This window comes from Drosophila ananassae, chromosome 2R, assembly GCF_017639315.1.
Source record: "Drosophila ananassae strain 14024-0371.13 chromosome 2R, ASM1763931v2, whole genome shotgun sequence".
NCBI lineage: Eukaryota > Metazoa > Arthropoda > Insecta > Diptera > Drosophilidae > Drosophila > Drosophila ananassae.
Window position 1 is genome coordinate 23,452,244 of NC_057928.1, and position 27,796 is coordinate 23,480,039.

General features: G+C 44.3%; 2 protein-coding genes across 19 annotated transcripts; both read right to left on the bottom strand.

Annotated features, from left to right (window-relative positions):
• Nucleotides 1–28: 28 nt before the first annotated feature.
• On the bottom strand, nucleotides 29–2,261 carry LOC6507755 (insulin-like growth factor-binding protein complex acid labile subunit). Its single transcript, XM_001956244.4, has 3 exons — nucleotides 1,995–2,261; nucleotides 1,507–1,913; nucleotides 29–1,249 (listed from the first exon to the last, which is right to left on the bottom strand). The coding sequence occupies exons 1-3, from the start codon at nucleotides 2,212–2,214 to the stop codon at nucleotides 215–217; spliced, it is 1,662 nt and encodes a 553-aa protein (XP_001956280.1). The 5' UTR covers nucleotides 2,215–2,261; the 3' UTR covers nucleotides 29–214.
• A 163-nt stretch (nucleotides 2,262–2,424) lies between these two features.
• LOC6507754 lies at nucleotides 2,425–27,620 on the bottom strand. 18 transcript variants are annotated; one of them, XM_014909972.3, is made up of 15 exons: nucleotides 27,256–27,620; nucleotides 20,569–21,118; nucleotides 18,040–18,286; nucleotides 16,653–16,889; nucleotides 16,333–16,576; nucleotides 15,303–16,276; nucleotides 14,280–15,240; nucleotides 6,394–6,775; nucleotides 6,204–6,227; nucleotides 5,935–6,102; nucleotides 5,150–5,299; nucleotides 4,964–5,001; nucleotides 4,225–4,246; nucleotides 3,915–3,923; nucleotides 3,572–3,701 (listed from the first exon to the last, which is right to left on the bottom strand). In XM_014909972.3, exons 2-15 carry the CDS (start codon nucleotides 21,061–21,063, stop codon nucleotides 3,696–3,698), a joined length of 3,957 nt encoding a protein of 1,318 aa, XP_014765458.1. In that variant the 5' UTR covers nucleotides 21,064–21,118; nucleotides 27,256–27,620; the 3' UTR covers nucleotides 3,572–3,695. The 18 variants fall into 18 exon arrangements, with proteins under 18 accessions (XP_044570578.1, XP_044570579.1, XP_014765454.1 ...); XM_014909975.3 differs by having other exon boundaries at nucleotides 3,656–3,698; XM_044714643.1 differs by lacking the exon at nucleotides 3,915–3,923 and having other exon boundaries at nucleotides 2,425–3,701; nucleotides 5,950–6,102.
• Between the last annotated feature and the right edge of the window lie 176 nt (nucleotides 27,621–27,796).

Consider the following 27,796-nt stretch of genomic DNA (forward strand, 5'->3'; position numbering starts at 1 on the left):
TGAAAACATTATTTTGTCAAATTTTGCGTTCAATTTAAATTAATTTATTTTTAACATTAAGCTAAAGCTTTGAAGCTAAGCTGGATTTTTATAAATTACATTTATGGTATAACTTAGGGCCAGAAAGTAAATGCTCAGAAATTTTAGTATCTTTTAGGCGGTTTCATATTATTCCTGAAATTAGTTTTAATTTAAATCCCTATGTGCCAACAATTCAGTCTTGGGCAGCACTAACATCTTCCTCGTAGGCATCGGCCGCTATCTGCTCCCCCTGGTAAACGCCCAGGATGTTCAGTTTCCGCACTGCCTGCAGGTTTTGGATGCAGTGGTCCACCGAGGTCACTATGCAGAGGGGTCGTTCACCTTTGTAGTAGGCCGTGTTGTCCCGCAGATAAACCACCTGCCTGGTAGCTAGCCAGTGCTGGAGCTTAACGAAGCAAGGACACTGCCAGGGATTGCCCTCAATGGCCACCCGCTTCAGGTTGGGAAAGCTTACGTTCACCTTGGCTAGAAATGTCAGCCGGTTGTTGTCCACCAAGACTTCGGACACGCTGCTCAAGCTCTCCAGCACGTCGATGGTGATCTCTTCCAGCTGGTTGTGACCCAGATGGAGCTTCTGTAGTCGTCTCATGGGCGCAAACATGCGCACGTCCAGTGATTTTAGTTCGTTGTGTCCCAGTGACAGATATTCCAGGAAAGGCAACGACGAGAACGCCAACGGATGGAGGTGCTTCAGATGATTGCCATTCAGGTTAAGTCTTCGCATGCGAAGCAGAGTGTTGGCCCCAAAGATCTGCTCCTCCAGAAACTCCAGGCTGTTGTACGACAAGTCAAGGGTGTCCAGATTCATAAGTGCCGCAAAGGTGTCGGGTTTGATCTCCAGGATATCGTTGGATTGCAGATACAGTTTTCGGAGAGCTCCCAAGCCCACAAAGTGTCCGGCGCTCAGGCTGGCGATGCTGTTTCTGGACACATCCAGCATTTGCAGCCTGGCCAGGGCACGAAACTGGTTGTCAAACAGTAGCCGGATCCGATTCCGTGAGAGATCCAACTGTTGCAGATGAAGCATGAAATTCTGGGCTGCCCCGAACACATTGGGACGCAGTGCATCCAGGGCATTGCGGGAGAGATTGAGCACTCTTAGCTGGTTGAGGGGCTGAAAGGTTTCCTGGCCAATGGAGGATAGTCTGTTGCCACTTAGTTGCAGTTCCAGGAGACCATGGAGACCACGAAAAGCGTTGACGTCGATCTGTCGCGGTATATAAGAGTTATTTTTAAAACTTTTCTAATAGTTTAAGATCATTACGGTCAATATAATTTCTAAAATGAATATTGGCGCGATTGGCAAACAATATGCCATAAAGTTCGCTGCGGTTAACTGGCAGTTTAAACCTATTGCTGATCGGATCTAAACAAATATTGCCATGACAATATCGTCTTTAAGAGATACATCATCTAATATATTATGCATTTTGCATTTTTTACTTACCTGAGGTAGTGACTTACCTGAGCTAGTTGATTGTCATTGAGGATAAGTTGCTGCATTTGGGGGCATACACCGAATGTGGCGCCCACCAATCGATTGTGCCCCAGTTCCAGGCGATTGAGCAACGGCATGTGTGGCAGATCGCAGTCGGTGAGGCTGTTGTGTGAGAAATTTGCATAAATCAGCTTGCGAAGATTTATGAAAAAGTCCCGATCCAAAATCACTATCTGATTGTGGCTGGCATCGAGTCGTTGGAGTGCTGACTCAGCCGCAAAGTGGTTTCCCTCGAGGTTGTCAATCCCACAGCCGCTGAGGTTCAGATATCGCAGATTGGGCAGAACCGAGAAACCGCTTCCGTTTAGGTTTATGGGAGCTGCCTTGGTTAAGTCCAACTCGATCAGGTTAGCCAAGTGATCGAGATACTCCCCTGAGAGGATAACTCTTTAGGATATTTAATCTTCTTTTGGGAAATAGGAGTGCGGGAACTGAACCGTCAAGCTGACCTTACCTGAGCCCACCTCCAGCTCTGTATTATCGTTCCGGATGCTGAGTGTGTGCCAGTTCTCGGCCCCCAAATCCACTAGATCCTGCAGAGAAGCCACTTCAAGGCACTCGAAGTTGCGCCAACCTCGGGGCTGGCAAAGATCTTGAGCTCTTGTGGAGGGAAGCCCCTTCGAGAAGAGCCACAAAAAGCAAGGCAACAGAGTCCATTTGACTGGCAACAACATTCTTGGTCTAGAGATCGGCAACAACTGAGGATTCTCACAAAACGGGAAACGAAAATGCAACGAAATCCAGTTTGCAAATATAGAGCCGGTTTTCGGAGGGCGGGACTGGGTTGGATGGAGGGGCTGTTGACTGGGATGCAGGGGCTATAGCCACTCCACAGCTGACATGAGCCGGCTGAGTGGGATGAGTCCAAATCAAACAAAGTCTTGTTTATCTTTCTCTATCGATAGGTACTTTTTATAATTCTTTAATAGTGGTTTACATACAGCATGCGTTATATAATATTGGTTAATTAATCGACGATTATTGTGCTCTTCGAGAAGTAAAAGTATTCTATCCTCCTCCTGCGGCAAGTGGTTTAGAAATATATATTCATATTCTCGCATCATAGCTCATAAAATACAGACTACAGGAAAACTAAACCAACTAAAACTCACTAACTTAGACTAAAAACATAGGCGAAAAAACAATTAACAACTCTATGATTATAAAATATTTAATAGATTATTACACTAACTGCACGATTATTGGATTTTTGTGCTTAGTATTTATTTGGAGGCTCTCGAAAATGCTTTGGCTAACAAAATGGACTTGGAAGCCAAAAACTAAGCCAGCAGAAGATTTGGTTAAATTTATATTAAGTTTATATTGAAGCATTGGATATACGTTACGACAATTGTGTATAAAGTACAATCCTTAGATGCAAATATTTTACTAAACTGTTCCAGAGCAAATATATATGTGATCTGCTTATATTAGTTTTATGTAGAACTTGTACTAGGCCTATTTTCACATTGCCCGGCATATGGTTTCCGGTTCCGGTTGATTCTTCATAGTTTTTGGAGCGATCTCAGAAGACTTGCGACGGCAAAATTAACAATATTGATTTGTTTTTAAAAAATTTGTTTTTTAGGCGATCCTGGGTAACTGGTTTTGAAATCAGACTATAGTTACGGTTGGGTTTGTCATCTTGTTGCTGTTATATAACGGCTGATAATGCGCACTTGGCCCGTTTTTGACACTCTGACACCCGTTGGGATATCGCATCTTCACCCCGCTTCCCGCCTGATTTCCGGTCAAGGACGACGTGGACGAGGACGACGACGTAGATCCCGATGAAAGCGATCCTGTGGCTGATTTATTTTGCAGGGGTAAAGGATCACCTATTAGCGTAATCCTTACGGGCTTATAGGTTGTGGGGGCCGTGACTGAGGGTGTTGTCGTTGTGGTGTCCCAGCCAATGGAGGAGCGCCGCGGGGTATCCGGAAAACTGGCGGCCAACTGTTGGTTGTAATTGGTCAGCGTAGTGGATATGATGGTGTGCCGGCGGGTCTGGTTCAAGGCCGGACAATTGCCGTTTCCCGGAGGCAATTGCTTGCCCGGATTGCTCTGGTGGTGCCGGATTATTGTGGTGGCTGCCAGCGTAGAGTCGTGCAAGTGGAGCGTCGGAAAGTGCGTGGTATAACTGGTATATTCGGGCTTACTTCTGTGAACACAAAGGATTATTATTAGTTACGATTATAAAGCTTATTTATATTTTTTAGTAACAGGGATTGAAGTGAAACATGCAACATAAGGCAGCTACTTGGCGAGGAGAAGATGGATCAGGAATCTGTGTGGTATTATAACTTCCCAGAGCTATAAATTAATTTAATCCATCTTCCCAACGTGTTCGGGTTTAGTCTTTAATTTGCATTACCTTGGGACTCTATTTAATTGCCGCATGCAATTAAAATGTTTCACAAACAGTGTTAAATTTTCAGTGACAAATTAGTAAAGTACTTAAGGCTCGAGCTAGTTACTTAGTTATCTTACGTAATACGTATATTAAAACTTATTAATGTCTCATTTAAATGATTTGGCTAGGGATTAGTAAGTGAATGCTGGAACTTGGTCGATCATGTACAGGAATTACAATTATCCATACAATTATAGCTTAGGTGTAGTATACATATAAGATTGATGGCACAGAGCACAATGATCGCTAGGATGAAATCACAAAATAGTACCTGTTGCTCCCCAAATTGTAGTCTAAATAGCAGTTATTTAATCAAGATACAAGATAGGGCGTGTATAATATATGTAAGTTCCAGGGTAGCATTTCAAAAGAGAGTGTGTGGAAGAAAGAAATGTGCATGGGTTAATAGGAGGGAAGCAGAAAGCAATGGTTAAGGTCTATTGTTAGTCAAAATGCTAATGCCACCTGTTGCACAGAAAAAAATAAGGTAGTAGTTACTCAAAATCACTTATAAGAAATCATAATAACTTTAAGATATAATCAAAAGTTGGTGTTGAAGTTTCTAAAGTGTTGCTGAGATATTGCTGAGGTGTTGCTGCTGCTCCTGCTATTGTTGTGGCAGATTTCAGGTTTTCAGCTCTGGCTACTGCAGAATCGGCCCTAATTAGACTGCTCCAATTGCAATTTGCTACCATTAACGTCAAACGCCGGCAAAAAGTGGCCAACTGATTTGCATGCCAGCGGAGCGTGAAGTCAGCCAGCTGCAACCGATTCCAGCAGCAATTGCCCGCAGCACCAGCAGCAGCAACTTGCAACTTGCAACAACAACAGGCGGCATCGTTTTGTATTAGTTTTGTTAGTTTCCGAGTCCGCGCAGCTGCGGTTGATGAAAAGATCACCAGTTCCCCCCGCACCAAACAAAAATCACAATTACAATGCAGTTAAAAAATAAGAGGCATTCGGCCATAAGTTTCTGGCCAAAATCGAATCGAACATGAAAGTCTGCCTACCTGGACAAACCCTCCGCACCAATGGCAAGTGGTCGTGTCTGTGAAAGTGGAATCGGAATTGAAATAGAAATGGTCGATAGTTTTCGGTTAGTCAATGTTGTGCAAACACATATCATTAACGATATATCATGGATATATATATTATATCCGACCAATATGTACATAGCCCCGGAGGCCGACACTTACCCGCTCCGTTTGGGTGGCCATGCTGATGAGCTCCTTGGCCGGATCGCCACCGTTTCCATTGGAGACCGTATGCATTCGCTTCTCGGCCTCTAGCTGCTCGATGAGATCGCGCTGCAGGCGTATGGTCCGATCACGATCGTCCACTTGACCCTGTGTGAGGGGGAGATGGAGGAGGGTAGATCCGAGATCAGTAAATGTCAGTTCACTCTTGTGGAGCGAGCCATAAAAGGTCACTAGTGGTTATATATATATCTAAGCCATCTAAGCCAGAGAGTGTGAAAATCATATCTAGGTACTTGGCTTAGTAATCATGCCATGATTAAGGTTTTTTTCAACTTAAAAGCTTCTTTCTTTGAATTTGTTTAATTAAAAATAGAAGCCAATTGCTTAAGCCTTGATCAAAGCCCTTCTAATGTACAACAACTATAATTTCATATATATATTTTTGTTCTTGTATGATCTGTGTTCTGTGGCAAGTCAAAGTGCAAAATGTAACTCTTGGCATTTCAACACAAAACTATAGAGAAGTATTATCCATTGATGGAGATATGTTACATAAAGCATAAATATATAAAATGCTTTTTCATGGAATATAGTACATGCTACATAGGTATATATATAGTATAGTATAGTTTCCATTTATCTAATAAACATTAAAGAACAACAGCGAGAGTAAAAATGCAATTGGAAAGTCTTGTCCTGCTTGACCGAATCCATCGGTTTTATGGCCCAATTTTTCTTTTCCCAGCTTAACGAGCAAACGAAATGCAAAAAACGTGCAATACCTGAAGGTAAACCACCTGTCTACGTAGATCCGATAGCTCCTGGAGCGGATCCTCCGTCGTCGACGACGTCAGGCTGGCCAGATCGATGTCATTCAGCTGCTTGCTGTCCAGTCCACAGGCGGCGAACAACTGGACGTTGTCGTTCTCGAATGGATTGAGCGTTTCCGTCTGCAATGAAAAGCATAAGCCATAAAGTTGCCTGCCATTACTCACAATAGACCCCAAACTAATAAATAAATATAAAGAAAAAGGAGCCGAAGGCGACGTACCCGTTTCAAATCAAAATCTGGCTCCTAAGTGGTGTGCAAGTGAGTGGTTGGTTGGTGAAGTGTAGAGATGGGTGTGCCAAGGAAAGGTGCATTCGAAAGGAAAAATTATGATGATGTTAAGAAAAGTAATTTTAAATCATACTCTAAGATAAAATTATACTCTCTTTTATTTATGGTATTGTCTACTCACCTCCTGCAGGATGCGTCGCAGTCGCAACAACTGCTTCTTGAACTGCAGCACATCCTGGATCATGGCATTCCGGAAGGACTTGTCATACAACATCAGATCGTCCGACGAGCTATGTAGCTCGCCAACGCTTCTCTGGCCAGCGGATCCTCCGGCTGCGACGCCCAGGTGATGCTGCTGTAGTGGTCGCTGGCGCGGCAAACTGGCCGTGGAGGCGGTGGAGGCCCGTGAGTTGGCCGTGCTCCTTTTGCGGGCAGCAGCGGCCGCCGAAGCTCCGCCGCTGTGGGAGGACCTCAGGCTATTGTCTGAGTCGTTGCCTCCGAGCTGCTGATCCTGGAGACGGGAGCGGTTCAGCAATCTGGTGGCTCGGGCTGGCAATTGGGCGCTGCAATTAGAAGAAGATATTCCAATTAATAAGGTTTTCCTCAAAGGATATTATTCTGTATGCCTGTGATATGTTTCCCTGGCCTGCGGGGCACTATTGGTCAAAAAGGGGGCATAATGCTGGTAGTGGTGGAGCGGGGGCCTCTGTTTGATGGCCATGGGCGAGCTGGTCCGGTGGCTGCTCCCCAGGAATCGGTTCTCCGACGTCTTCAGATCAGTGCGAACCCTTCGCACTCCACTGGGCGAGGCACTGCTCGCCTCCGACATCGTCCGGTCAAGTGCCAACTAATCGAATTTCTTTGGTCTTGACTCGGACTTTAATGGGGCTCCATGTTGTGGCTCTGTGATGCGGCAATGACACAATCGCGACATGCGCAGACCACCAACAGCTGAGCTGGGTGGAGACTTTGTAGAAATACTCGTGTATAGTGCGACCCCCAAGACACCGAGCCAAATTTGGGGCTACTTTGTAAGAGTTCTTGGGCGCTTTTTGTGGAAAGAGGGTATTGGATGAGGTTTCAATTGGATGCTATGGATATGGAAACTAAATTCAGACATAATAGAAAATTATTTCCTATAAAAATATCCATTATTTTATTCAAGTGCAGACTCATATCGGGGTTAGTTTTCCATTTATTTCGCCAACTTCAATTAACGCTCTTGCCAGGAAAGTGAAAAAATGGCATTGATTAGGGCAGGAGGAAGGAGGAGGAGACCCAGCCGGCAGTTGTCAATGAGCAATTAAGATGATTCAGGTGTTGGGGACCACCTGATCCATTGGGTGGAGAAAGGGAGGCAGTACATGGGGGTAACCTGCACGACATGAATGCTGGAAATAAATCCACAGAGACATGATGCCCGCCTCAGACCCCGCAGCTCTTGACTCTTAACTCTCAGCTGGCTGGTGAAAGTCAACTGTTGCGTGTTGCAGTTGCCACAATCGGTGGAGGGGGAGGAGGGCGCTTACACATGCGCGCAATGTTCAAAAATTTTACGGCATAATTTAAACAAACTGTTGAAAAACGTATCAAAAGCCAGGCCAGACAAAAGAGAAACAAAACGCATTGAATAGTCGGCGGCGGTTAGCTCATTCGATTATTTACGGCTAAGGTATCCATAACCGAGCCAGACGAAACGACGACCCCAAAGGTTAATGGCTAATGGGTTTTGGTATTAATACCCTTAATTATAACGATATTTCGGTTTGGTTTGGCTTGGTTATTCATCTTCAATTTCCATTACGAAAATGAAATTAATTCTGGCATCTCACGGATTGGATTGAAGATTCGTAGGGGACTTTCTTTCGGTGATGATGGTACAACAATGGACTTAATTAGCCAAGTTCAGGTGGTTAAAGCCCAGCAGAAAGCAAAAGTAATTGCCACTTGGGAACCGGCACAGCGGTAATTTGAATATTTGAGTTTGCCATCTTGGTTTTCATGGCGGGCTGGCACGAATAGTGTGCAAAATTTTCAGATCATCTAGAGCTGAGATGAAAGTACCGGGAATCGACAAAGAAGAGATCTTTATATTGTCTACGGTCCCCTTCTAATTTAACACTTGAAAGTGCCCATAAAGAGCCTTCTTTTTCTCATTGATTTCTAGTTAAGATTGTCATGATTCTTTTATCGTAAATCCACATCTATTCACTCGACTGTTACCAAACAAAAAAGCAATTAAGTTTTACATTATGACCAAACAAAATACACTTTCCCAAATCACATACCACTAACACACAAATCGGACAAAGAAACATAACATATCTGTGAGTTTCGCACGCCAACTTTAGGCTATTTTGTTTTATGAATATGAATGCAGAAGTCGGGCCTCCGAGAGACTCGCTGAAATAAAAACAATACAAAAACTTTGCCCAACTCTAGTCGACTTTACGTGGAAAAAAATGCATCTAAACTCAGCAGGGTGCAACGCCGGATATTTCGTACTCGAAAAAAAAAATTGAAAACAATTGTCGGACGACAAAACGCCTGTCATTGCAACAGTTGCAGAAAATGGAATTTGCAACAAAATATATTAAAGACTTTATGACTTGCCCAAAGGGGGCTTGCCAAAAAAACTAGCTCAGAAAAGTAGAGGACTTTCCTAAACCCACTTATCTGATAGATCTCTTAAAAAGTAACTACCTTTTAAACACCATTTGGTTTTTAAATAGCATTATCATTTCCCTATAAACATCACATTTTTCTCTTTTGAGAGAAATACTACCAAAATAAATCTTATTACCAAGAAATTTGGAAATACGATCTATATAAGCCATACTCTTTTCAACGAAAATTTATGTTTCTTACGTGAGGAATACAAATCTCGACCTCTGATAAGGTTTTCCACTATTTTATGGGTCAGAACCCCCTTTTTGGCTACACACCTGTGTGGCAGCTACCACTTTTGGTAACTGATTAGTACAAATGGGTCTCATTTGTGGCTCCACACGCGCCACACTGCCAACGGCAACTGTCGCCAACCTGGCTTGCTCGAATGGTTAACGGCAACAGTTAGCTTGCAACAACGACAATGACAAGCAATCACAATCAGATGGCCATCCGTGGCATGCACTCGAACGTCACTTCCCAACGGTACTTATCAATTTGTGCGGCAAAACGTCATTTGACAAAGCTATCTTTTTGGTTGCACATAGGTTACTATACTATATATATACATATATTCATAGATATATCTCGCATATAGGAAAGGGAAGTGGAAATGGAAATGGAAAGACAGCAGCTTCATTAAGGGGCCTCCGTGAAAGGGGCGAGGAGAGAGCTGCAAGCCACGCAAGTAATGGCAATGGTAATGGTAATGGCCATAAAAAATAAAGAAATAACCAACATTCTCACACGGCCGCATCTGATGAGAATCCGGTGTGTATCTTGCATGCCGCAGACCTGAGAGTTCTTTCTACACAGTACCAAAAAAAAAAAAGATTATATTTCATAAAGGTTTTCCCAAGACTTGAGGTATGTTTTCGAAAAATATTAAAAAAAAGTTGTTAGGCTCTTAGTTCTTAGCCAATTGTTTTAAAAAAGTCTACCCAAAACAACGCAGTTTTGTTTCCAGTGCACTTTGAACTGAGGATGATGATCAACGATGGTTAAGATGGGGATATGCCCAGAGACTTTAGATGGGGTTGGGGCCTTGGGGATGGGGATGGGGTTTTCAGACTTCTGGAGCAGGGGAGAGGCTTCTCAGCCAGACAGGTAGTAGATAGCCAGGTTGGTTCGAACTTCGAAGGTAGGTAGTAGCTACAGTGGCGTTATCTGTATCTGTAGTTGCACTCGATGGTATTCTGTTGTTGTTGGTAGTGTTGTGTGGCAAACATTCTGTTGAATTATGCATGGCAATGGAGCTGGGACCCGTACTCTCGTATCCGTAACCAAAACCTGAAAGCGTCGCAAATGCAACTGAACTTGAAGTGGCTGGAAAGCCATAAAAGGGGGCACCACCATCCGGCACATACACAAATCTTACTTTTTTTTTAAACTTTTTCAGGTGTGTGTTTGTGTGTGCCTGATATCTGTAATTGTTACGTTTATGGCATCAAATTCCAAAAGATTTTCCAAACGCTGCCTGCACATTTGCATGTGACACACTTTCAGCCCATTGTGTTGGGCCTTCCCTGCCCCCAACTCCCGTTTAAGCCCTTTTTTTGCTGCTGCCGTTTTTGCCCCCCGGTTGCATATCAAATTACGCAAGGCTAACAGCGGAAATCATCACCCACTTTGGCTACCACTCGGATAGGGTTTCGGGGCATTCGGTAGCTTCTGTTTGTCGGTCTGTGTTGGCCAGAAGAGATTGCTATTGAGTTTTCAATTAAAGGGAGATATGAGTTTTTGTGGACTTGAATTGGTAGATTTAGGAAGAGGCTCTAATAGGAGTTACTAAAAAAGATAAATAATAGAGAGACCCCCATAATTAATTTCAGTTTCTTAACTCCCACCTCTCTTGTAGCTTTTGAAACTCACTTTAAATTGCAGGTCTAGGCCAAAAGCGTAAAAGTATTGCCTCTTGGCCAAAATGCTCGTTTCATTGACACTTGTGCCTGCGGCGTGTCTTTTGTTATGAATACTGGTGGCCGTTCGTCAGCGTCGGCGTTGGAGCGCGTATCTGTATCTGCGGCAGTGCGAGTCGATGTATCTGTATCCGCAAGTGTATCTGTAATTGTGGCATGGAAGAGGCACCAGTGCGTATCACTGGAGGCGATGACGACTGTCTGCGGTCGGTCAATGATTCTGGCTTGTTTTATTTTTTCGGTTATTAACAACGCAATTTAATTGGTCTTTGGATTTGGCAACACCTCCCACGCGTTCTTCGAACAAAACACCACTCTTGCACAACTAATGTTTCTTTTGCCTTTATATGGTGGGGTCTTTAAAGAAACATATATTGTAGATTGCCAATATACGATATCTGATATTGGGTTACGAATGTAATTTATTGTTTTGCCGACTGACTTTTTGCCGCTCAACTTCGAAACCGAACCGCGCGCTTTGAGATCTTTGGAGTAACTCTTCGACTTGTTGGGTCTGTCTGGTCCCGAGTCTGGTTTTTTACCCGGTTCCGTTTTCACGGTTCGTACCGGAGAACCGCTCTGAGAGAGTTGGAGCTAAAATCGAAGTTGGAGCCATGGAGTGGTAATGGAACATTACAGTGGGTTAATGGGGTTTTTGGAGGCTTAAAAATATGAAAATTTAGGGGTATGCTCTTGATTATAGCATCATAAAACCAATTAGATTATTTAGAAGTAGAAGACTGTCTTGAAACTCTCTAAAATTTTAGAATAAGTTTCTTTAAACTTATAGTTTTAAGAACTCTTTTAAGAATTACCTTTTTCTATTACCTTTTAATAAAATAAATCAGCTTAAAAGCTAAAGGATCTATGTATTAATAATCTTTGACTGATACCTATAAGTTTTCCGAAAAATGTATATTTTTTACCTCATATACCCCACTGTATTTTGGTTGCTGTTGTTACCAATGTTTCGCTTTTCCCACTGTTTCAGTCAACAAAAGCTGTTAACAGCCCAGAGTGGCAAGAATGCGGCTGGTGGGTTGAAAGAGATTGTGGTGCTTGAGTGTCTGCATGTGTGTGGGGGTCTGTTAACAAAAGTTCTCAGCGGGCCGGAAGAGTGTGTGGCACTGCCGTTACGATACCTGGCTAAAAGAAAAAAAGCCCTCTTCTCAGGCTTCTGACCAACAAATACAGGAATTTATGCAACCGAGAATGTTGAGATCTAGAGATCACAATACGACTTCAGGCCACAGCATTAAGAGAGCCAATAATGGCCAAGATTGAGTGGGCTTATTCAGCATTTTCTGACGGGGTTCCATGACTCATGCTGGCTGGATGGCTGGTTGGCTAGTTGGCTTGTTGGTTGGCCTCAAGGTCTTAAGCCACAAGTGCGGTTTTGCATGTGACCGGTGGTTTATCAACTAGTTGGTTTACACAGCTGTTGGCCTTCTAACGCCACTACCTTTTTTTGTTGCTCTTTTGTTGGCGAAAGGAAAGCCAATGTCCCGGTCCCCACGCAGGCGCATCTACCCCACGGAGTGTGGCAGGTTAAGCCACAACAACAACAATCATAATATCCCATTTTGGCCTGCGGCATTTTGCAGTTATTTGGCTATTGGCATCGGAACAGGTTCACATATATACACGTATATATATACGTTACGGGTTTCTGTATGTATTGGCAGACAATTGATTTTTCCTTTGCAATAAAAAGTTTTCCCAACTTTTGGTTAGAGCAAGAAAACCACTTTATGTGGATGTCGTGCCGTTGCCGGTTGTTGTTGTTGTTGTTGTTTTTAATGCTTTCTGTTGCCATGACAAAAGAATGCGGCACCAGCCATCCAGTCTCTGGCCAAAGTCAAAATGTTATCTTAACTACGACCACGATTTGGCCGAAAAGCCAGACTCAGTCTGGAGGTCTCACAGATAGTTAGAGACAGTATTACACTGTAAGCTATAGTTTGAGAGGATTTATGAAGGAAATATACCTTATATATAAGGTCTAATAAAATGTATATTTATAATTAAAGGTTTCAGATCCCAAGAACCTCTTCAAACATATATTTCATTAAAGGAAATGGAAACCTATGACAATAAGTAGTATTGCTAGATGAAGCTATTACTAAATAAATTCTAAAATATTAATATTCTTAAATAATTCTACAAAATATTAAAATCTTAATTCATTTTCTTTCTCTGCCACAATGGGGCAGGCATAGACAATTGGAAAATGCCAAGTGCCGTTGCCTTTGGTCGCGTCTTTGGCTTTGGCTTCACCCAGAATGCAGAAGAGCCGCCACACAAAGTTGCTTTGCCGCAACATTTTGGGGCACGAAAATCTCTACCCCTTCCTTCCTTCTACCGCTGGCTCCAAGCCCCTGTCTTGCCGGCTACCAGGCAATTGAGACCGACAACGGGAATTTCGAATGCAGTAACCTTTGGCAACTGCACAAACAAAATTGTGTACTTGCAGGCCTTGCAGGTTCCTTTCGGCCCAACCTGTCCCAATGATCTGTCTGTCTAATTTTGGGCTAATTTCAATTTCCATTTCCATTCCCATTTGGCCAGAAATCGTAAGGGAATGGGATGGGGTATGGTGGCGGGGCATGCCAATCCTCTGAGCTGGCTGAAGTAAATTGCATTTGATTAACCCCAGAGTGCCCTTAGGCAAACAGAAATACAATCAAACAAACAAGCCGGGGAACACGTGAGATGCTTTTAGTGATTGTTTTGGAAGCTGAATATTTCAAGAAGTGACAGCTATATTATTTAGTACTAGACTGTAAAAAAGGAATAATTAATTTTAAAATATTTATGGTTAGGAAAAAAGGTTTTCTACATTGATCAATTATAGAAAACTTATAGAATAATGTCTATTTTATATCATATATTCTAACTATAAGCTCTAAAAGGTTTAATTATACTTATTTTCATAAAGTTTAAAACTTTAATCTCTTAATATAAAACATAAATAGTGAAAAACCCATTTAAACTTTCTTGTCTTTCTAGCACTAACTTGAGTAATCCATTTCCCTGCCGACTGAAAAGAAAATGTATCTTTTCCACCAGAAGCCAGAGAGCCAAAGGCGGCTGCTGATTGATTTGCAGTGCCACAAGTGGTGGCAAGGTGCTGTGTGTGGGTGGCAGGGTGGAAGCCACTTAATAATATTCCACCAGCGGCTGGCTGGCCGGCTGCCAAGTGCAGAGATAATAAAACTGAATCAAAGGCGAACTCAAAGAGCAACCGCCACCGCATTTCTGACCCGGTGCATCCAATTCAATTAGATTAAGGGGGAAGGGGGATTGATCCCAGAGCATAATAGTAAAAAACCAATCACTTTTAAATTAATAAAAAAAATGGTGAAACTTGACAGCAGAGATTAATTGAATTGACCTCGAAATAGCCATAAAAATAGCTTTAAAGTTCATCACCTCAGCAGTTACTCTCTATTTTTGAGAAATAAGGACTTTATAAACTCACCTTATCCTTTCCCGAGGACCTCCACGCTGCTTCCTGCCCCTCAACAGAGTATTTAGTTCCTTCATCACATCACTGCCCCGGCGCTCCAGTTCGGAGAGTAGTTCCGCCTCGGTCTCCGCCTGAATGGCGTCCATTTCCTGACCTCCATTCCCGATCCTGTGCAGATCCGAGCCACTGCGGCTCCTTCCATTGGCATTGGCCATGTGATCGATGGAGTCCAAGCTGCTGTTCACGTCAAAGTCCATCATCAGGTCGTCGGAGCAAATGGACTCGCAAGGCGAGAGGGTATCCAAGGACTCGGCTCGGTCCATCACCGCCTTGCGAATCGAAGCGGGTGTCCTGAGGCTCAGCTCTATAGCCTGCTGAAGGGCTGTACGCGCCTTGGACTGGCTCTTCAAGGATCGTAGGGACCCTGTATGGGTATGGGTGTGCGTGAGCGTTTCCATCAGAGTGGGCGTGTCGGTGGCCATCTCCTGGGCCTCGCTGTTGCACAACAAGGCCGGCTGATCGGCGATCTCATCATCGATCAGGTTGCCGCAATCCGATCCGAGGGAGAGGGAATGGGAGGCGTGAGTGGGCGTGCCAGGGGAGATGGGACTGCGAGTGCCTGTGTCTCCTGGCGGATCCATATCCAGCTCCAACACTGGCGATATATCGTCCAAGTCTATGACATCGATGTCCTTCTGCTGACGCTCTTCGTTCAGCTTGTGCTTCTGCATCTTTCCGCCAGCAGCCTCCTCGGAGTCTTCCGTGCTGCTGACCAGACTATCCGTGGGCGAAGTCTCGTCATCCAGCAGAAGGCAACTGCTACTGGCCAGTGCCAGCTCCGCAAACTTGGACTCATTCAGGGCATTGTTGAAGGATCTGGGACGATCGGGGACAACCACCTCGCGGTTATCCACCAGATGCATCTTGAGCAGCGGCTCCTGACCCGTCCTGGGGGGAGTTTCCGTCATTGAAGCTGAAATAAAGTAAAATATTTATTAGAAAGGATTAAAAAGGATATCGAAAGGATTAACTAACAAATTGTGCTAAACTGCATGTCCGTGTTGATAATGCTAATGTCATCCAAGCCGAGGGACATGTCCTCCTCCTTGTCGTTGTCCCTGGGAGGACGCTCCGGCTCCTGGGTGCAGTCGCTGCTGATGCTCATGCTCATGCTGCTGCAGTCGCGGGCGGCCAGGGACTCGCCACCCTGATGCCGCCAGGTGGAGGCCATCGAGGACTGGCTCAGCTGTTTGGCACTCTTCTCCGAGGTGGAGGAGTCCAGGTACAACTTCTCCTCGTCCACGCTCTCACTCTCATCAGAGCCACTGGGCTTCGGCTTCACCATCACCTGCAGCACATCCTGCGATTCTCCGCCCGGGGTCTCTGCCTGGCGTCTCTCGAAGGTCTCCCGACTGAGCACCGTGTTGGAACGTACTAGACCCAGCAGTGGCAACGGAGTACTCTGACTACCATCCGTGGGCAGCTTGGGCAGAGCCAGTGGCTCCACAAACGAGTTGGACTCACTTGAGGGCGGATCGTCCATGTCTCGCACCTCGAACGTGTGTCTGCCGCTCATCACCATCTTCAGGTTCCTGGGCCGGCTACGACTCCGCTTGGAGCCCACCGAGCTGCCAGAGCTACTGTCCAGGGCCATGTCCATGCTGGCTATTCCGGAGTCGGCACTGATCTCCCGGCTTCCCGAGAAGCCCCTGCGCGTGGAGTTGTTGGTCAGCTGTTTGACACTCTTCTGGTCGAGATGCCGTGGCTTTGATTGGGGCTGGACGTGCACCGAGGTCAGGGGATGCTGTCGGGAGGAGCTGGTGGCCGTGTCCTTGGCCCTGGCTCCCGTGGAGTGCGTTGGTACTGGGGACTGGACACTGCTGCTGGGCGTAGTGGGTGTGGTGGCTGTGAGGCTGATAGCCACCGGATACTCTGGTCTGGGCAGGCTCACCGTCTGCAGGGTGAACTTGGCATAGCTGGCCGGAGTGGGCCGTGGTGTGGGGCGAACACTGTGAAGATATTTTTATTAATTATCCTGCTAATTAGTAACTATTTTTAGACTCACATGACATTGGCATGCATGCTGGCCAGGTTGTTGTAGTTGTACTGGCGCGGCTGCAAGGCTCTCGACCCGGATCCGGGACCAATTCCGGACGATTCGTCCGCTATCTCGCCGAAGAACTGCCGCCTCTGGTACTCGATGGTGGTGTTCTGGTTCAGATTGAACGTCAGTGTCTTCGGTTGGGTTATTTTGGGACCATCTCCGTCGCCGGAACGTCCGGCATGTGCGCTCTTGGAGCGGCGTTTCACTGGCGGAGGGACAGAGAGATGAGTAAGTTTTCATAGAAGTTCTCAGAGAACTCCTCTCAGAGGAGTGATACTTACGATTGCTCACCAGCACCGGACCGCTTCCCGCTCCTCCGTTTCCGTTATTATTAATGTTGTTGTTGTTCTGGGAAGTATCAGTATCGGACTCCTCACTGCGCCCTGTCAGACCCGTGGAAGCGGGGCGAGGCACTGCCCCTCGATAGCCGAAACGTGCCGCTGCCGCACCTGTGGTGGTGCCCTGTCCGGTCTTCTGGGCGGCGGCGCCTACTTTCTCAAAGTGAATCGGCGTGGCAGCTGTTTTTTTAAGGCAGAAATTAAAAGGAATGCGTTGGCATGTCAGTTCGTTATTAAGATGACCAAATTGTCGCCAAATTAAAAAGCCATAACACTTGGTCGGCTAAAATCATTTTAAGCAAGAGAGGAGATAGCATTTAAAAATCGAATCCCAAAGAAAACTGAAGGAAAAGTTAAAAAACATTATTAGATGCATAATGATGGAGAATCGATTGACAAATCGTTTAAGGTATTCCGCTCAAGAATCAGATGGAAATTGGCCAAGATATGACCATCGCAGGGGGCCATATTGTCCTACCTTGCACTTTTCAGATACTTAAAGGGGATCCCCCAGAAAATGAAACAAAAAATCTTAAAAATCTTTTGTTCTCAGATTTTGATGCAGAATGATGGAGAATCGATTCACAAATCGTTTAAGGTATTCCGCTCAAAAATCGGATGGAAATTGGTCAAGATATAGCCATCGCTGGGGGACATATTGTCCTTCCATGCACTTTTCAGATACTTGAAGGGGATCCCCCAGAAAATTTAACAAAAAATTTTAAAAATATTTTGTTCTTAGATTTTGATGCAGAATAACGGAGAATATATTCACAAATCGTTTAAGGTATTCCGCTCAAGAATCGGATGAAAATTGGCCAAGATATGACCACCGCAGGGGGCCATATTGTCCTACCTTGCACTTTTCAGATACTTGAAGGGGATCCCCCAGAAAATGAAACAAAAAATCTTAAAAATATTTTGTTCTCAGATTTTGATGCAGAATGATGGAGAATCGATTCACAAATCGTTTAAGGTATTCCGCTCAATCGAGCGGAATACCTTAAACGATTTGTTTATTCTCCAATCATCTCAATTGATGCAGAATGATGGAGAATATATTCACAAATCGTTTAAGGTATTCCGCTCAAGAATCGGATGAAAATTGGCCAAGATATGAACACGGCAGGGGGCCATATTGTCCTACCTTTTCAGATACTTGAAGGGGTTTCCACAGAAATGGGGAGTAGAATATAGCTATCGTTTCGATTCGTTCAATCGGCCGATTTTTATGAAATTGTTAAGATTGTTACCCCCAAGGAAATCCTGTCCTGTTATCCTGTCAACTTGTCAACTTTTTACCCCGCTCTTTGGGAGAAAATAACCTCACCTGCATTGCCATTGTCGTCCTTTGTGTCTGTCTGAGTGTTGCCTTTGTCGCCGCCGTCCAGGAGTTTCTTGAACTTCTTCGGGGTACCGTTGAGCTTTTTGCGGAAACCAAAAGACATGGCGGTGCCTTTGGTGTGCACTGTCTGATCCTGTGTCTCCGATCCGCTACCGTTTCCGTTTCCATTTCCGTTGCCATTGTGATGTCGGCGACTTGACTTGCTGCCGTGCTTCTTGCTCTCCGCCTGGCCCTAAGGACATGAAAGGAAAAAGGAGGTTGCATGGCGATTAGGATGAAAGCGAAACTTAGGATGAAAATCGGGTCAACACAGATGAGAGGCGCCCAAAGACAATGGGGCCTCCCCGGGTCGTCAGGCAAGTTTTGACAATAGACGGAAACTAAAAAACATGAGTCACTAGGAAAAAGGATACTTTTCTACAAAACGATAATTGCTATCTACAGAAGCAACAGCCATCTACTGGATGTATAATATTTTCAGGATAATAATTATTGTTATACCATGATGACTGCCTCGACTTCCGCGTCAATTGCTGCGTCCTCCTCGACTGCTGAGCTCGGATCCTGTGCTGATTTCGGAGTGTCCCTCTCTAGCTGAGATTCGTTATCATTGAATTCCGTGGAGCGTGTGCTCGGCTCTTTGTTAACCGAAACGCTTTGTGTTGCCAGAGGCTGCCGATTATCCTGTACGCTACTCGACGACTCGGCGACCTCCCCGAATTTCCCTATTGAGACAACGTCGACGGGGTTGTCGCATTCATCCATGTTGCAAGTTGTCGGCAGAGGTACTCGCTGCTCCGGCGAGTCTCCTCCGTCCGTTCGTTTCTTTCGACCCGGGACTGCGTCTTGGAATTGTTTTCTTTTAACAACGAAATATCCTGCTCGGGATGCCCGTCAGCTATGTTCATGACACGGCCGCCGAGTACAAAATTACGCCATTTATAATTGCACTTGAGCTTCGCAGTCACACACACACACACGCACTTAGGCGAACAGGTACAGGATACACACACAGATACTGGGTACACCCACACGGGGAGGTCCTTGAAAATGCTTAGATTGCTGGAAAAATCTTTTGCAGATTGCTCGCAATTTTCACGCCACAAGTTATGCAAACGTTTTGTAATTCCACCTTTCGTCCTTCAATTTTTGATTGTCCTTTTGTTATTTAGGTTTTATTTTTTAGTTAATTTTATTTTATTTTGAGTTTTCTTAGATTTTTTCAACTTGCGGCAGAGTGGCGACGGTTTTTCACTTCTGAAAGCACGGCATACGGAAAATTGAATGGCGAGCTGGGAAAATTCTCACCGAGCAAATGGGTTTATTGTGGTGGGTCTTGGACTCTATATTCTCTCACTTTCTCTCCCCCGTCAAGTTATGGCTTGACCATAGCCGGGAAAGGGGAGAGAATCTCTTTTTGAGTCCGGACATGCGCCCAGCGATGAAAACAAGTGGCTGCCAGTGAAAATATTTGAAAATTAAGGGGTGTCTTGTAGTGTTTCTATCTGGCGGCAGATGGCGTAACAAAGAGCGGGGACACAAACCAGAAGGGAAATTTGTGGGATGTTATGTAGAAATTTGAAAGAAGTTTTTGTTTTAAGAAAGTTTAACAAATTATTTATATCTTTATAAGGTTTTAATATTAAAAATTTAACAACATTTTTTAAATATTAAACTTTTGTATACGAGACACTTTTATTTTTAATCAGTTAGTTACTAAATGTAAAACAACGTTAAAAAGAGAAAATTTGTTGTACTATTTTTAGTAACATTTTATAAAAAAATGTCTATGAATAAAACTACTTTTGCTCTTTCCACTGAAAAACTTGTACAAATTATTAATCAAGGCCCTTACAGTGTGATCCTAGAGAGGACTTCAGCTCTCATGTAAAATGCAGGTGTAATAAGCCCTCTGGGAGCCTCCATTCAGGCAAAATATAATTCGGTTAAGGTCAATTGCTGGGTAAGAGAAGGAGGCGGAAGGGAAAAGTGCTTCAGTTAAGCATGAAAGATGATATTGTGGTATATGGGGCACCTTTGAGATGAGTTGGTTTGTTTATGCAAAAATTACCATGTAATAAGCCTTTGGAGAATAAGAATATGCACATGTACGCCTTAAATGTTTAAAGACATGCGAGGAAAGTGGCTCCCAGAGGTGGCCCAAGGACAATGTAAATATTTGGGCTATTATACCGCTTTTGTCACATAATATTATGTGAACAAAAAGTGAGTAATCTTCAAGATAGCCCCCTCCTGAATCGCTCCCCCCTTAGCAAACATTTTGCTATTCACTTTCATCAGCAAAATCGGTAAACAATGAGTATTCATGTAGACAAAAGATACTCGGCCTGAGCCTGAGCCTGAGCCTGGGACTGGGTCTGGGCCTGGGCTGTGTTGACCCAAAATCACTTCACATTTCAATTGAAATTCGCAACCGAGAATGCAATGTTTGTTTTGCAGTTTTATCCTCCTGAAGTCCCAATTGAGTTGTAAACATTTATCAATATTACTCACCGCCAGATAGCTGTTGTTCTGAATTTGTAATATTGGTTCTGGCCAGACTGTGGCCTGATTCAGGATGTGCAGCTCCTCATCCTTCTCTTGCTCCTCCTCTTCTTCGTCTGTACCCCTTTCTGAGCTGATGGCCTGAAACAGCAACTCGTGGAACAGAAACTCCTGGCAAGTGGAGTATTCCAAGTCGTCCAACGTCGTCAACGTATCCTTGGGGGCATCATTGTAAAGAGACTCGGAGTCCACCACCTCATCCGGATGTTTCCTTCGGCTTATGGAATAATAAAACGGCGCTGGCTCCTCTTCCGGCGAGGATGATGACTTTGTGGCTGCTATGTATTCATTACTCGCTGTCAACTGTTGCCAGATTTTGTGCGCCTGGGCCAGATCTTGGTGGGACAGGGCGATTGTCAATACAGATTGATGATGCTCCCCGGCTGGGGACTCCAGTTGGTTGTGGAGTTCGATGGGCGACTGCCGGGAGACGCACTTGCCCATGGCATCCTTGGTTTGGTTTACTTAACGGTGGGGTTTTTTGGTTGTTGCGATTATCCTTGAAAGAAAGTGGAGAAGAGTTAAGCCTTTTCTTTAGAAGTCTGACGCTCTGCCTTGTTTAGAGTGGAATTCATTGGAAGAATCAAATGAGTAGCTTGGACATAAGATCCGACCAGCATATCGATATGGTGGGAGGTCGGTTAGGTTGCGGTTAGCGTGCAGGTAATGATACACCTAACCAGGCAACCCCCTTAGCCCACTAAACCCTCTGGCAACCCCAAACCTGTGAAGCGAGTCCATTGCCATTGCATTATGCCGAGCTGCACGTTTTTTATTAAATTTTATTAGAGTGCCGCACATGCACACAACACGGATGCGGAGTAAAAAAAGAGCACCCCAGTCCAAACTTCTTTCAGTTTAGTCGGTGCAGGAGGAAAAAGCGAAAAAACCTAGAGAGGGGAAGCTAACAGAGGAAAAAAGGGAATATATATTCACGCAAATGTAAGCAGCCTTTGGGAGAAACTGAAGACCTGCATCCCAGTCTCTATGCCCCTCCTATGCTATCATCCTCTCGTCCTCGGAGCTGGCTCCGCGTAGCTTTATGGCGCATTTGCCGCATAACAAAATTTACACCCACCGGGAGACGAGGACGCGTCGGTGCACTCAATGGGCCGGAGTTGTGCCGTGCCCTTTGTGCCCGTGGCATTCGCAGTCGTAGTCGCAGCCGCGGATCGAGGCCATATCCACTAGGTCGGGGGCTTCGCCGCCATTCGATAATAGTGTTCGCCCAATAATGAATTTAAGCTGGAAGTGGATTTTGCGTCAACCTGGGTCTCTGTGACCGGGCTTATTTTAGCCACTAAAGAAAGGGAGTGGGGATGGGCTTTAAGTTTGGTTGAAAAAAGTTAAAATAAGGGTTTTTACCAAAGTGTCTTATTTTGTTATTCTATCCTTAAAAAGGAGCCTTAAAACTTACAAATAAAATACCTATATAATTTTTGAATCCTACCTCAAAATACCTACAAATTGTTTAATTTTTAAACTCATTTTGTCTCAGACTTGTATGCCTTTTTAATAAAGCAGCATTAAAAAATTTAAGAGTTAATAAAAAATAGCAATAAAATGAATCCTGACAATCCTGTATGAGTATCTTTTCGCCTGCAGAGTATCTCATCTGCTGCCATGTTGGACAGATACTTTTGAGCCAACTCTGTTTATGCCTGCTTATGTCGTTTGGCTTACTTACATTTGCTGCGGCTTTGTGCTGCATAAATTTTCAGTGGCACGCCTCCACTGCCTTAGCCTCCGCCCACACTGCCCCACGCAGTTGCAATGCTACTTCGTAAAAGGCAAAGCTGGAGCAGCTACTACGTGGCTCTTTTGTGCTAACTGCCAACTTTTATTTGCTGCCTTTTCACATAATGAGGCAATTTTGCAGTTTGTTTTGCGCGAGTTTTCACTTGTTACTCTTGCATTTAATAAGCCAAAGGGAACAGGTAATGGCAGGTGCTTAGGGTTGTAACGCGGTGCGTAGTTTGGACCTAATTCATCGCTTTGTATGCGCTCAGGATAAATCCCCGCAACAGATCCTGCCGGTATATTGGACGCATATGTAAATGGCGGCAGGACTCGCGCCCGCTTAGGTAATTATGCGCATAAATAACTCCAAGTGCTACTCCGTCTTTGGAGCATGGTTAAGTCCGATGTGCCTCAGATACGGATGTGGCAGTGGCATCGGTTTTCGGGTTTTCCCTCCAAATGGCATGCCTCATGCATAAGCATAACCCATTGCCCATTTCGATTCGATGCGGCATGCAACAGCTGCTCGTTTACAACACTTCCAATTGCCAGCCATGGCTGTGGCGCTTCATGCATTTTAATTGTGTTTTCTTTTCCCAAAAAAAAAAAAAAACCGAAAAAAGGATTGCCATTTTTTCACTGAAATGGATGCACATGTAGGAAGTCTGCCCCATGGATAAAATATGTTTTGAAAGGCCTAGAAACGAAGATAAATTGCAAGATAGTGTGGGCAGAATTTCCTGTTTTGTTGGCAGGATATACAAATGGATAAATTCTTAATAATTCTTATACTTTTACTCCATTCATTAAGAACTTATTTAAATCCCTGATACCTCACAGGACTTCACATTAAACTATTTTGTTCGGTGTGAATATGGGCGTGAATAAAATTCCAGCACATGCATCAGAATCGGGTCACCGAAGGCCACCGATGCAGAGGAGCTGTCGAGGAAGTTCTGCAGGTTCCGCGGGCCAAACTTTTGTGGCATGATTAAAACGAAACCTCACCAAACTTCACCCGCCGTGCCATGCCGAGCGACGCCTGACAATTTTAATACAAACAAAAACTTTCATTCCTCGCAGCACTGACAGCTTCGGCTTCAGCTTCCCAGCCAACTCGGGCTGAAGAACACGGCCAAGTTGTAGTCGCAGGCGCCGCTTTTTGCCATTTCTGGCTCTTTCACCCTTCCCTACCCCCTGGCATAACACCACTTCCTTTTTTTGGTAAACCTTTCGACCCATTAATGCAAATTGAGGGAGATACAAGTCGCACTGCTACAGGTGCCAAGTTCTCCGGTATCCGGACTCGGATCCTGTGAGTTTCGGGCCAAAAAGTTTTCGCCAATTGACGCGGACGTTTGCGGCTGTTGTTCCGCCGAAAGCAATTGCATTTTGGTAATTGAACAAGTCAACGCTTAATTACAACTCACTACAGTTAAAACACCATAACTGTCTGCGGGATTCAGCTCGGGAATGGAAATGGAAATAAAAATGGAAATGTAGCGGGCAGAAGCGAAATAATTTCCATTTGAAATGCGCAAAAATGAGCAATTTCTCTTGGTGGGATGCCACTGCTGCCATTGTCGACCTTTTTTGGTCCAAATATACATACATACATACGTTTTAATTGACGGCTCATTTTGTCTTATGGGAGAAAATTCCGGGGAAACAATACATAACAACAATTCAGCAGTTTATCGGTTAAAGTGAAGCGTCCTGCTAAGTCCCCCTCTGGAGAGATGGGATTCGGGTTTTGGGACTCGGGACTCTGGGCGAAAAAAATATCTCACAATGAAAAAAGGCTTAAAGCAATAGCAGTCACCCGATTGGATGTGGAGGGGGGCCAGTGGATTGTTAAAAACTGATCTATATGCTTGGTTATTGAGCAACTTTGGCTGTGGCTGTCGATGGCTCAGAGCCTTCAGCGGAAAAATGTATGGGCAGCCAAACCAAACACTCCCCCTTACCGTGCTCCCAAAAAGATAGCAACGCAGTGGGACACTTGATAGGTTTTTTGCGGCCCATGACACATACACCCCCTTCCCTACACACACACATACACAGACACACACTATTGGCCATAAATCAATTTTTCAAAAATGACACTGGGAAATGGAAAAAGTAAGCTCAAAGCCGGTCGAATATTGAAAGCGTCCGCTTGCCTCGAAATAAACCGATACTCTTCCATGAATTCTCGTACATCAATGTGCAGAATATATGCATGCATGCATACATATCTCTATAAAACATATATCTACAACATATATGTTAATAAAAAATGTATGTTTTGCCCTAGCATTTTTTGGGCATCCAAGCATTTCTAGTATTATTTTTTTTACATCCTATCTCTCGTCGTTTTCTGGGCTCTGGCTTTGCAAATCTTTGCAGCTGGCGTTGAAAGTTTGTCATCATAAATTTTAATATTATTTTCCTACCGAACGCAACAGGACTTGGGCTTGCGACTCGAACTGAAGCTGAATCTCGTCCTTGGCGCAGAGGCTTAAGTTGACTCTGAAGCTGGAACGGAAGTGTTTTCAATTCAAAAGTTGGGAAAAAGAATCTGAATCCATAGTACGACAAAATGGGGAAATGAGCACATTAATAGAGGTAGCGGTCCCTCCAACCCTCTCCATCCACTCATGATATCCTTGGGGATTCTTTTTTTGGAAAAATTCACTGCAGCACACGCGGCGTATGCGCAATGCAGTTGCTCCAGGTTCCATGTTCCAGGCATCAGGCTTCAGGTTGTGAGTTAGACGAACAAAAAAAACAAACGAAAAAAAATGAGAGTCAAAGGCAACAGCTGGGCCCACCGGAAGCCCATATTCCCCAGCATGTGTGAACCGAATGTTGATGAGTGCCATATAGTGAATGCATATGAATGAATTACAGTGCCTTCATAGCGCTTTCAGCTTCAGTTTTCGGATTTTGACTTTTCCGCCCCTTAGCCGGGGTTCGGGTCGGGTTGGCAGGGCCTTTGAAAGCGGCTGAATGATTCGACCTGGCTTTGGCGGCAGCTGAATTGAATTCAAAAGATTGTTTGCATAGATGAGTGCATTTATGGGAGTCCTCTCTGGACCGATGACAGGGCTGGGAATTGACATTGATGGGCCCTCTGATACAGCAGTCTAATGACAAAAGTTGCCTCAATTATGCCAGCCGGAGGGCATTTTATTTTTAATTAATTAAAGGATTGCCTCTCAAGCTCATACACTTTTGGCTTAAACTCGGGCTCTCTCAGGCTGAAACTTTAATATTATTCCTCTGTTTTAGCCTGAAGCCTGAGACTGATTTTACTTGAAATTCATGGCACAACAATAGTTATTAGCTTGTCATGAAAATATGCACATGTTTTTGTCTTGATTAACCAAATTTGCAGCTTTCCAATTTTGTCCAATATTTACCGAAAATTATTTAAGCAAATTCAGTGCCAGCCCCGAGGCGAACGGAGTCCTTTGCAGGACGTGAACCGAATGCAATCGTCGAACCGAAGAATGAAAAGTTAAGCCAGTAAGTGAATTGGGCAGGGGCCTTCCACATGCTACATAGCTGCAGCATTAATTGGTTGCCAATAGTGCAGGGATTATAATGCTGGGAGCTTACTTCCCTCTAACGGAGATAAAGCCAACTTGAACTGAATGGCTAATTTGGAGCGAGTGGCCTGTATAGTAAATGCATTTGTCAGAGGGATTTTCGGGCAAATCAGGCCAGTTTCAGGCCCGAATCCAAGGCAACCACACTGACTACTACTTAATTATTACTTAGTCTTTATTAACTTGGCTTACAGCATACGTTTCAGCTGTCAGTATTGAAGGCACTGTAAGAAAATCAAGACTCTAATGTGTAAAAACTATTTCAAAATAATATTTAAATAGTTTTGATGGCTGAAAACTTGTCTTGAAGAGAGCTAAACAATTATTTATGATAAATATTATTTTAATATTTTTTTCAGTGCCTCCTCTCACTCTCGTTTAAAGCCATCAACGGAGCGTGCAGTCACTTTGCTGCAAAAGGGGGTGGCAGCCGGGGAGGCATTATTTCGAGGCCCGCTTTCGACCGCCGCGTAATTGCAAATTGTTGCCGTCGTCTTCGGCTGCGTTTGTTTGTCAATTTGCGTACTTAAAAAATTCTTTACATAAAACACAAACACACAAACATTTACGCACAAGGCCCATGGAACACGGCACAACGCACACACAACTCTTCGTCAGTGTAACGAGCCATATGTGTTGTGCACATAATAATTACGAAATTGGCAGGGACTCCGGCGTGGAGTTCGTCTTACGCCAGAGTGTGTCATCAAATTAGTTTTAATTATACATTATATTCGTTTTGCACACATTTCGGCATTAACACGATGGAGGAAGGATGGTATAACTCGAGAGAGAGCGGGGACACCGGGGCGTATGGGTGATATTTTCCATGGCAATCGATTTGTATGCCCGGCAGCACGTTCTTGTTGCCAGTTGTTCTTGTTTAAACAATTACCCAGCTCATTGACTTTGGCCCAGGCCAAAGCAGAAGCCTCTGGCAGTACTACGGGCACTACGTACCAGCAGGGATTAGTCGGGGGGGAAGTTGCTCCCAAAACCCGTCCCAGATATCTAATATGCATGGCACTTGGGGGGAATGAAAGTACCTTCATGCGTCAAGTGATTTGTAACTCGAGTGGGAGAAACTTTACTTATATATTCACATCACTTTGTCACCTTAATTTCATTAGATAAAGGAGTACTACGCTTTTTTTTACTCTGTACTAATAGTAACCACAACAGCGACACTTTGCGGTTGCTTTGACTTTTTGGGTTAGTTCTGGTTTCAGTTACGGCCACAGAGATTTGTCTCGCCCGGCGAATTCCATTTAATTTTATTCATCTGCTCCATCACAACACTCACCTCTGGGCTCTTATCTTATCAGTGGGTGCAAATATGCCTGTGCCCCATGTCGGGCGTAATTAATTTGAATTTCTCAAGTGCCTGTTGTATTTTCGGTGGCCTATAGATTTGTCACATTAGCACGAAGGTATATTATATTTTAATTTTCACTTGCTGCTTTACTTTTTCTTTCAAAGCAGTTATTACTTCACAGAGCGACCTTGAATTATGCGATCAGTTTGTAGTTTTTTTTCCAGTCAAGAGAGTCGCGTCATATTGCTATTAGCGTTTATTATTAATGGCCAAAAGCGTCGAAAGCAACTGACGGCGGTCTACGCATCAGACCCGAGCACCCAAGAATCTACGAGTCTACGAATCTCCGGGTCTTCAAAGCTGCGATCGGAGTGTTAGAAAAGCTCGCTCTTGCTCTGGCTTTTCAAGTTAGATGGGGCTTTTTAGCTTTATGAAGAGAAGAATTCAGAAGAAAGAGCAGAGCCAGGTGAGTCACAATAGATAGCCCTTCTTTGGGGGGTGACTGCATGGAGCAGGTTACAGTGACCGG

Bases quoted from the DNA above. Each gene is read 5' to 3' on its own strand.
- LOC6507754 (XM_014909971.3), bottom strand. From the start codon at position 21,063: ATGGGCAAGTGCGTCTCCCGGCAGTCGCCCATCGAACTCCACAACCAA. The intron at 16,890-18,039 runs GTGAGGTTATTT...TTAAAAAAACAG, and splicing joins GGACGACAATGGCAATGCAG to CTGCCACGCCGATTCACTTT. The intron at 6,103-6,203 runs GTACGTCGCCTT...TTTTCATTGCAG, and splicing joins CAGATTTTGATTTGAAACGG to ACGGAAACGCTCAATCCATT.
- LOC6507755 (XM_001956244.4), bottom strand. From the start codon at position 2,214: ATGTTGTTGCCAGTCAAATGGACTCTGTTGCCTTGCTTTTTGTGGCTC. The intron at 1,914-1,994 runs GTAAGGTCAGCT...TTATCCTCTCAG, and splicing joins AGAGCTGGAGGTGGGCTCAG to GGGAGTATCTCGATCACTTG. The intron at 1,250-1,506 runs GTAAGTCACTAC...ATACCGCGACAG, and splicing joins ATGACAATCAACTAGCTCAG to ATCGACGTCAACGCTTTTCG.